At 42.8% G+C, this 10,324-nt stretch overlaps 1 protein-coding gene across 1 annotated transcript in view; it reads right to left on the bottom strand.

Moving 5' to 3' along the window:
* Nucleotides 1-10,324, bottom strand: part of CFAP46 (cilia and flagella associated protein 46) — a 175,991-nt gene that overhangs the window by 24,781 nt on the left and 140,886 nt on the right. The window contains 5 exon segments of the mRNA XM_025208066.1: nt 1,418-1,500; nt 1,925-2,046; nt 3,056-3,237; nt 3,720-3,799; nt 8,488-8,585. Of these exon segments, the coding sequence (XP_025063851.1) occupies nt 1,418-1,500; nt 1,925-2,046; nt 3,056-3,237; nt 3,720-3,799; nt 8,488-8,585 (565 nt within the window).

Here is a 10,324-nt window from a genome sequence, read left to right on the forward strand (position 1 = left end):
TCGGCCAGTCCATTAAGGATGGCCTCTTTAATAAACTTTTCTAAGATCTTCCCCGGGAAAGAAGTCAGGCTAATGGGCCTATAGTTAGCCGGATCCACTTTCCTCCCTTTCTTGAAGATAGGCAACACATTGGTCTTCTTCCAGTCTTCAGGAACCTGTCCCAAGCACCATGAATTCTCAAATATCCTCACCATTGGTCATGCTATGATGTCAGCCAACTCTTTTAGCACTCTTGGATGCATTCCATCTGGGCCAGCTGACTTGTGACTCTCCAGCCTTTCAAGCTGTTCCCTCTCAAGATTTTCACTGATTATAGGAGATTAGCTTTTTCCTGGGTGTCGGTTGTCAGCTGCCTCACTTGGTTCAATAAGGGTCTGATGTTGTCCTTGCTACCTATTTAATAGGTTGGCTTTTTCCTGGGCGTCAGTTGTCAGTTGCCCCATCTGGTTCAGCTGGGGTCCAACGTTGCCCCTACTTTTTCTCTGGCTCCCCACATATCTGAAAAAGGACTTTTTATTGTCCTTGATGCTCAAAGCGAGTTGGAGTTCAGTTGCAGCCTTGGCTTTCCTGGTCTGCTCCCTACAGGACTGGACCAGTGCAGAATAATCCTCCTTGGAGGTGACTCCCATCCTCCGTCCTTTGTAGACCTTTCTTTTTAGCCTCAGGAGGTCTGCTAGGTCCCTGGAGAGCCAGGGGGGCTGCTGTGCCCTCTCGCTGCCTTTCCTCCAGTTGTGGCCCCGTTGCCTGGCCTGACCAGGAGCAATCTACTCCCAGCTCAGCTTCTACACGTGCATTCAGGCACATTAATGTAAAGTGTTGTTGGCTAGTACCTGTATCTGTCAGTACTAGTTAATGGCACTTTACATTACTCTACCTCTCAGTAATTGCTGTGCACATGTAGACAGTGATGCTTTATTGAGACTTAGATTAGTGTATTGAACAGTAAAGAGCGCACATAAATGTGCCCTCTCTCTATCTCCTCTTGGAGCCTCTTAAGGCAGACGGTCCAGATTTAGGACAGTATTAAATACAAAGGTACCAAGATTCAACAACCTATAGTGGGGGGCGGGGAGGGGGAATGGTAAAGCAAACAAATTGAAGGACCTGAGAAAATTCCTTTTTGCTTTTTGCCTTACTCCCAAAAAGACCAGTTTTCTATAATGCCATAATCCTTGACTATTTGGAGCTCTTACAGATCGGTAAGCTAAGATATCCTTTGCAAAAATGAAGGTGTAAATAGGCTTGGGTGAAACGTAGGTCATTTTGCCATTTAAGTGGCTAATTTGTAGGCATAATCGAGTCCCTTAACATCTATGGCAAATAACTTAAACTACTTGTACATTCAAATTGTTGGCAAAAAAAGAGAACCAATATTTTAAAATCTGTCTCTAAATATTCATTCCAATGTAACACATACCCTCTGGTGCAGTATGTTTCACCTCCTTATCCTTGGCTTTTGTTTTTCCTGATTCAGCTGGTGAAGCTGTTTGGCTCTGCTCCCTGAGAAGAAAAAATGTATCTTAAATATTATGAATATCAATATTTATGCACTGAGCCAAGGAAAACTAAGTGCCTAGATCTGAATGAAACAATGCGACCTAAAACTTATTTCCTGAGATTTAAAAATGCCAGGTATAATTAGGTCAATGATATTGTTTCCACCTGATTTTAATATTTGTGTAATTATTTATCATTTGCCAGTGGTGGCAAGTACTCCCATGTATAGCCCAATCTTGCAATGATTTACAAAGATTACACATACATTGCATTTTTAAGAATTTGAATAATTTGTATGTAGCAATATTTCTGCTTAAAGTTAAGCACATGTGTAAGTTATGCAGGATCAGGACCTAAATTTATAAATATTTTTGAAATATTTAAGACACAAGAATGTAGCTGATAAAACATTTGAAAAAAATCTTACCTAAAATCAGAACTATCAAACTGTGACAGCACTGGCTGCAGATATTCTTCCATGTCTTTTAAAATTTCACAGAAATCTGACGTAAGTTCTCTCTCATTTTCATTTATCTTTTCTGTTAGATCCTATAATGCAAAGTAGAAAAATGGAATGATTTTTAAATGACAACAAGGACCATATGTTAATCAGGGATAAATTGAATCATTGTGGCTTGTGCCTAATTTGAAACATAACAACATTAAAATAATCAAGTTCCTTTACATTACTGAGTTAATTATGTTTCATATCCCTGGATATCTCATTGCTGTCAGCATCTTCTGCACCTTTTCTAGTGCAATATTCAGTGTAAAATGCATATGTACTGGTTTATTTTGGCAACAGTTGTTTTATTGCTAGATAAATTGTTGAAAAGAGGTAGCTGGAAGGAGGGGAGGATGAGTGAAAAATCAGGAAAAGAGAAAAGTAAATTGATAGTGTCTCTCATAGGAGAGAAAAGAGAAAAAGGAAGTGTGATGTGTACCCAGTGCTGCAGTGACTTACCCATGAGCTTTAACTATATTTTGTGAATAATCATGCTACTGTATGGATGATGTCTGTGGTCCCCTCTACATGTTATAACTATTGTGCAATTTCCTTGTTAATTGTGCAATAAATTTAGACTGCCTACATGTGCAAATTAACTACTTCACCTTAAAAAGGTCCAACCAACTATAAAGTTATTGCTTGAAAATGTATAAACTTTAGGGCTGGTTTTTATCCAGCTTTAATTTGCTGGTGTAGGCAGTCCTATGGCTAGGAGGCAGCAGCTACTGCAATCTCCCAGTTGCTGGGAAGCATGTCACAACCCCACGGCTGGGAGACTGCAGCCATGGAGGTGCAAGGGTGCTCATGGCTGTTAAAAGAAGAATTGACAGAACAACAAATTATCTTCTATTAAGAAGTTTCAAAGCAGGGCATGCATAGGACAGTTACAGAGCCTATAAGATGAATAAATTGGGAAGCATTTGGCATATACTTCAGGGATGTTAGAGGAATCATGTTTTGCACAGATTTTTCATGAATTTTCAGTGTATATTTTAACAGTTTTTAAAAAATGAGAATACACTCTAAAAGGTACAGAATCAAATATATTACCATTTCTATTTCAGTAGAACTTTCTTGCCAATTTTGAAAATAAACCTTCCCAGTATGCAATTTTTTTGGCAACTCCTGTTTAAGGAAACTATTCATCCTTTCCTGCTTGTAAAGATGTACTTTCTCCAACAAAATCAAGAGTGTATCAGGATTCACAGAAATACGAGAAACTTTAGCCTGCACTATTAAAGAAAAAAAAAATTCTTAAAACAGCTGAAATCATATGATTAGTTGAAGAGAGTGTGGCAGAGAGTGAACGAGAGTGTGCACAATAAATTTCTAAAATCACATTCCATCATGATATATTAAAAATAAAACCTTCATTGTCATGTTATACTCAAAGAATGCAAATCAATCCTGATCCATGGAAAAAGGATGAAATAAAGAAAACGCTTGTAATTTTTTTCCCCGTCTACAGCCACTTTGCTTCTTAGAAACATCATGATGAGCTTATTCTATAACTTAACTACATGTACCACATATGCTAATAAAATACAGGCATGCATGCATACAACTTTCATTGGCAGTTACAGAAACACATCTCCAGGCATCAAAGTAACATCATAAGCACTGGGATTTTCTGTACTAAATGCAACAGTGAGAGCAAGCTCTGGCTCTGCTACCATCAGGTTGATATATTTTTCCTAAATAGAAGCACACACACCTGTTGGATGAATGGGTTTTCCCTTCTGTTGTCCACTGCTAAATTTTGGCTTCTTAATAATTGCGCTATATAGGCTTGATCTATGGAAAGTGTTAAAATTAGAATAGAATATTTGACTATGCAAGTAAACAAACATTTCAGCCTTTTTTGTATTGAACAGCCTTTCAAATTACTAATTATTACCAGGTATCTGGGTTTTCTGTTTGCCATGGAAAAATGCAGTTTTTCTCCTTTAAAGGAGAAAAACAAGGGAAACTGCAGGATTCCCCTTGCAGGCTGGCAGAGTTCAGGCCTGCAATGGGCTGCTTGGGGCTGGGGAAGTGGGACACAGGGGGCACCATGCGCATGTGTTCACATACACATGCACGTAACCAGCAACGTGACCAGGCAGCAGTGAAGAGCAGCTCCCCCAGCTGCCTGCAGGTAAGTATACGAGTGGAAGATTGGGGCATGAGGGGACAGTTTGAGGCCTCCATGGTGGGGGAGGGAATGGGGCAGGATCGGTGGCTGGAGGTGGCTCATCCAGGGAGCCGGCGGCGGGGGGGTGGGGTGGTGTAGCTCTCTGCCACTGTGTGCACTTGTGGTGGGGGCATGTGCGCCCCCAGATTTGTGTGCGGGACAGGGGAGGATGCAGGCTGTCCGTTGTGGGGCTCGAGGCTCCTTAACCTGCTTCCGCCTCCCCAGGGGCCTCTGCAGCCCAGTGGGTGGGACCTGGAGTTGGAGGGCAGAGAGGCTGGGTGCTGCCACTGCTATCACCACTGCTGGGAGCCCTGCACCAGCTGCACCACCATGGCAAGGTACCCCCTCCCATCCAGGCACCAGCAGGGGGGCACAACTCTGCACCACCACCGCTGCTGCCCCGACTGCTGCCAGGTGAGCAGGAGGCACCTCACCAAAAAGGCAGCACCAAGCCTCTCCACCCCCCTGCGCCAGGTCCCACCTAATGGGCTCCCCTCCCATGAGTGCACACAGTGGCAGGGAGCTGCCCCCCCTAGATGAGCCACCCCCAGACACCAGTCCTGCCCCATTCCCTCCTCAACCATGGAGGCCTCAAACTGTCCCCCCAGCCCCTTATACCTGCATATATTTCAAAGGATCCCAGCAAGATAAATGTCCAAATGTTTCTTGAAAGTGCCACAGAGCAAGGTCCCACCTGATGGGCCATAGAGACCCTCAGGGGGGATGACAGCACAGGCTCCGCTCCGGCCATGCTGCCTGTGAAGTGGGGGGAAGGGGCCGGGGCTCTGCTCTGGCTACAGCAGCTTCTGGGTCAGACGTGCAGGAGCCAGGGCTCAGGCACTGCTTGGGTGGGCAGGGGGCTGTGGGCCCTGGCCCTATACTCTAGCAGCTGGGGAGCCCCTCCAGTAAGGCTGGGGAAGGCAGGGGGCTGTCAGTCAGGAGTGAGGGGTACCAGCAGGGCTGGAAGGAGTGAGGCACTAGGAGGGAGGGGCACCAGCGAGTCAGGGCTGCTCAGTGCCACAAAGCAGCAAAGGGGACAGCCACAGCTGGACCTGCATTCTAGTAAGCGAAGGTGGTGGGGGAGCTCTTATTTTATATATGATAAAAAAAACAAAAAATCAAACAGTAAGATATATAGGTATATAGAATTTATTTTATAATTATGATTGAGTCAATGGTAGGGTTCCAAACTGCTGTTAAATGGTTAATATATCAATGACATATTTTGTTCAACTGATCCCTCTATATATATATATATATATATATATGGATCTATAGATAGATAGATAGCTATAGCACCATGACTGAAAGAGACGTGGGGGTCATGATTGGACCACAAGATGAATATGAGCCACTAATGAGATACTGCGGCTGGCAAAGCAAACAAAACTCTGGCTTGCATCTACCGATGCATCTCGAGCAAGACCCAGGATGTATCCTCCCGCTGTACTCGGCCTTGGTGAAGCCACAGCTGGAGTACTGCATCTAATTCTGGGCTCCACAATTTAGGAAGAATATGAAGAAGCTTGAAAGAGTCCAGAGGAGAGCCAAGCACATGATCAGAGGGCAAGGGAACAGACCATATGAAGAGAGGCTGCGAGCTATGGGACTCTTCAGCCTGGAGAAGCGCAGGCTCAGGGGTGACTTGGTGGCAGCTTATAAGTACAACAGGGGTGTGCATCAGGATCCGGGGGAACACCTGTTCACCAGAGCACCCCAGGGGACGACAAGGTCCAATAATCACAAATTCCTCCAAGACCATTTTAGGCTGGACATAAGGATCAACTTCTTTACTGTCTGAGCCCCCAAGGCCTGGAACAAACTCCCCCCAGAGGTGGTGCAAGCACCTACTCTGGACACTTTCAAGAAACATTTGGACGTTTATCCTTTGACCCTATCTGACTTCCTGGCCCTTGGGCAGGGGGCTGGACCCAATGATCTTATGAGGTCCCTTCCAGCCCTAACATCTGTGAAATCTATGAAATCTAGTAGTGTTTCATTTTAATTGCAGAAAAATGTGGATTTGGGGTTTTTTAATAAGAGAATTTGGGATTTTTAAACAGAGAAAACTAGATTGTTAATCAGGTTAGATCCCTGATTATTACCCTGTAGCCTTGAATGCTCAGAGATCCAGAATGTATTGTTTATCCTTGGAGTAAGGAAAGTAGCAAAATATGCAAGAAATCCAAAGCTGACAACCCAGAAACTGCCCAACACGCAGATACCTTTCATATGCTTTTAAGAAATGTTCCTGCCAAATACCATGGGATTCCATTAGATACAGATAAAATGATGGAACTGAATCACAGAGCAGTTGACTGGCATGCCATCCACTCAAGCAACCTGTTGGACTAGCTGATTATTATTGTGAAAACTAATATGATTGTTTATTATAGCACCTGGAGGAGATGGTGATTAGGAACAGTCAGCATGGATTCACTAAGGGCAAGTCATGCTTGACCAACTTGATTTCTATGATAAAATAACTGGTTTTGTGGATGCGGATGGAGCAGTGGACATGATATACCTTGACTTTAGCAAGGTTTTTGATATGGTCTCCCACAACATTTTCACAAGCAAACTAAGGAAGTATGGGTTGGATGAATGGACTGTAGGGTGTATAGAAAACTGGCTGGATCATTGGGCTGAGAGAATAGTAAATAATGGCTTGTTGTCTAGTTGGCAGCTGGTATCAAGTGGAGTGCCGTAGGGGTCAGTCCTGATGTCAGTTTTGTTTGATATCTTCATCAATGATCTGGACAGTGGGATGGAGTGTACCCTCAGCAAGTTCTCAGATGACACGAAGCTGGGAAGAGTGATAGTTACACTGGAGGGCTAGGATTCAGAGAGACCTCAACAAATTGGAGGATTGGAACAAAAGAAATCTCATGAGGTTCAATAAGGCGAAGTGCAAAGTCCTCCACTTTGGACAGAACAATCCCATGCCCCAGTATAGGCTAAGCAGCAGCTCTGCAGAAATGAACTTGGGAGTTACAGTGGACAATAAGCTCAATATAAGCCATCGGTATGCCCTTGTTATGAAGAAGGCTAACGGCATGGGCTGCATTAGTAGGAGTGTTACCAGCAAATCAAGGGAAGTCATTCTTTTCCTCTTCAGCACTGGTGAGGCCAGTTTTGGGCCCCGCAGAAACGATGTCCAGAAACAATGTGGACAAATTGGAGAGAGTCTAGTGGAGGGCAATGAAAATCGTTAGAGGGCTGGGGCACGTGGCTTATGAGGAGAGGCTGAGGGAACTGGGCTTATTTAGTCTGCAGAAGAGAACACCGAGGGGGGATTTAACAGCAGTGTTCAATGACCTGAAGGGTGGTTCCAAAGAGGATGGAGCTAGACTGTTCTCAGTGGTGGCAGATGACAGAACAAGGAGCAATGGTTTCAAGTTGCAACAAGAGAAGTTTAGGTTGGATATTAGGAAAAAGTCTAACTAGGAGGGTAGTAAAGTACTGGAATAAGTTACCCAGAGAGGTTGTGGAATCTCCATACTTGGAGGTTTTTAACACCAGGCTACACAAAGATGATATATATTTGGGGATGGTCGTGCTCTGAGCAATGGGTTGGACTAGAATCTAGATGACCTCCTGAGTTCCCTTCCAACCCAAGTTTTCTATGATTCTGTTAGCAACGTCATATATGGCTGACTGGCAATCAGCTTACTCTATTTGATATAAGTTAAGGTGACGAGACCAGGTGTAATGTGCCACTATCTAGATAGTTCAGAAGTGGAGTCAGATCATCATTTAATCCACTCACACTTTGTATCCTTTGCATTGGAGCTTTTCTTTTCCACTTTTCTAATAACCCAAGAGAGAGGAGAAAGAGCTTTCTAAAACAAGAGAAAGGAAAAAAAATATGGCCTGCAGAGACTAGGACTGAGGAACACCTAAACACCTCAGCAGAGAATCTTTTATGGCTACACTCATTAAAGAGCCTTCTGTTAATATAGATCTTAGTCCTCCAATTACTGAGTTTCACTCTTCCCGCCATTCTCTGGAAGATAAAGAGTGGAAATATCAAGCCTATGAAGTAGAATTTTGTGAACTGCACTAAGGATTTTGGGCCCCTTCAGTCCAACCCTGGGAAAGAGAAGGAAGTAAGAGAAGGAAGTACTTATGGAAACTAGAAACTTAGAAAATGTTTATGTTCATGCTTGAGTTATGGTCAGCTGTTATTTTTCCTGATTTTTTTTCCCTTTTCCTAAATTACAAACCCACCAAAATTAGGTAATGAAAGGTAATAAAAATTTGGCAAAGGAAAATTAATGGTGTACAAAACAAAATCATAGTTTTATACCCATCTTCTGAATGCTGGAGAATGACTATGTGGAAGTTTGGTGGCAATTCATTCACAATGTTAAAATGCTGTGCAGGAACACAGAGGTTTTCCCATGCCTGTAAAATAACATGAAAATTACATTAATTTTTATGAACAGCAGTTTTAGTATATTCATAAGACTGGTCTATAATAATTCCAAAAAATGAGGTATTACTATCCGTAAAAGGAACATTCAGAAGAGTATATCTTCCTGCACTGCACAATAAATGAAATTAATGCCATAATTCACTGTTAACAATAATGACAGTTGTTTACCTACTACCTTATGAGGTGAAAAACACTAGCAAGTGTTTAAATTAATGTTACCTGAAGAAGGGACTAACAAAATCATCCAACTCAATTTTTATATTTAATAACAGTAAATTTCATTGGGATATACATCTGGTCCATTTATACTCCTCTCAACAAAGGATACTAGAAACCAAACAAATATGTACAAATATTATACATAATAATGTGTAATTTTTCAAAAAGAATAACAAATTCAACTAAAACCAGTGAGTTCTGGCTCCAAGGCAAATACTGTACCAGCTAAACAAAGGAGCATGCCACATCTCTGCTTCTGAAAACACTTAAATATACATGCTTAACTTAGCTTAATTGAAATATTTTATATGTAAAGGGCAAAGTGTGCCTGAGATACCCTCTAGTGGACACTTAGGTGAAAGGTCTGGCATACTGTACCTCCCTCTGGGTAGAACTACAAAATCAAATTTCTTGGATTGTATTAATGCAACAGGCCCAAATGCTTTTGGTATCTATATTCCTTTTCACTCAAGGGGCCTTTTACAAGGATGCCAATCAGAGACATCAGACACTATTTCTTAGCACTGGTTATGCCTCATCTAGGGTAGTGTGTGCAGCTTTCAGTTCCACATTTTAAAAAGGACAAGGAGAAATTATGAGAAGGTCCAGTGGCAGGCAGCAAAAAATCATAAAAAGGCTTGGAAGGCAAGCCAAATGAGAAGAGGATGAAGGAAATAGGCATGCTCAGTTTGTGGTAAAGGTAAGAGGGACATGAGAGCAGTCTTTAAATATCTGAGGGGCTGTCATAAGGAAGATGGAGAACATCTTTTCTCTCTAGCTGCAGAGCGCGCATGTGGACAAATGGCTTGAAGTTGAGCAGCAGATTGAGACTGGAGATCAGGAAAACTTCTTCACTGTCAGAACAGTGACTCAGTGGGTAGGTGGGGTTGTGGAATTTCTAGCACTGGAGGTGTTCAAGAGGTTCAATAAGCATTGTATGGGTTGGTTTAGATGATCTAGGAGCAGATATATCTATACTATGCTCTGGATATTTTCTATACTTCTGGGCTTAGTTAGTTGCCATGCGGGACTGGGAAAGATTTTCTCCCCCCTCCTCTTGCTACATGTGTTAGGATTTTTTTTTTCTTTTGCTTTCCTCAGAAGCATTAGGTGTTTACTGCAGCCAAGACTTGGGGATTTTGACTGGGCTGCCCCAGTGCTCCTGCTGGGACTAAACCACAGATGTTCCTAGCTAACGATCTTGTCCTTCTGCTTAGGATCACACCAATCACTTGGGGTTAGGAAGGAATATATATCCATGGCCAAATAGGACTGTGGGGGTTTTGGCCTTCCTCTGTAGTGGGGCCTGTAACCATCTTCCTTGGATCATTCAAGAGTATTATAAACCTTAGAACTAGGGACCTACTGAATTTGTGATTTCATGATGTGGCAGTGCACTCTGTGTGGCTGCCACTTTAAGGGCCTGGAGCTGGCAGCCTCCAGGTGCCTGATGAGGGCAGCCCTTTTGAGGCAAGGGGTGCCTCTATAA

This window comes from Alligator sinensis, unplaced genomic scaffold (genome assembly GCF_000455745.1).
Source record: "Alligator sinensis unplaced genomic scaffold, ASM45574v1 scaffold1131_1, whole genome shotgun sequence".
Classification (NCBI taxonomy): domain Eukaryota; kingdom Metazoa; phylum Chordata; order Crocodylia; family Alligatoridae; genus Alligator; species Alligator sinensis.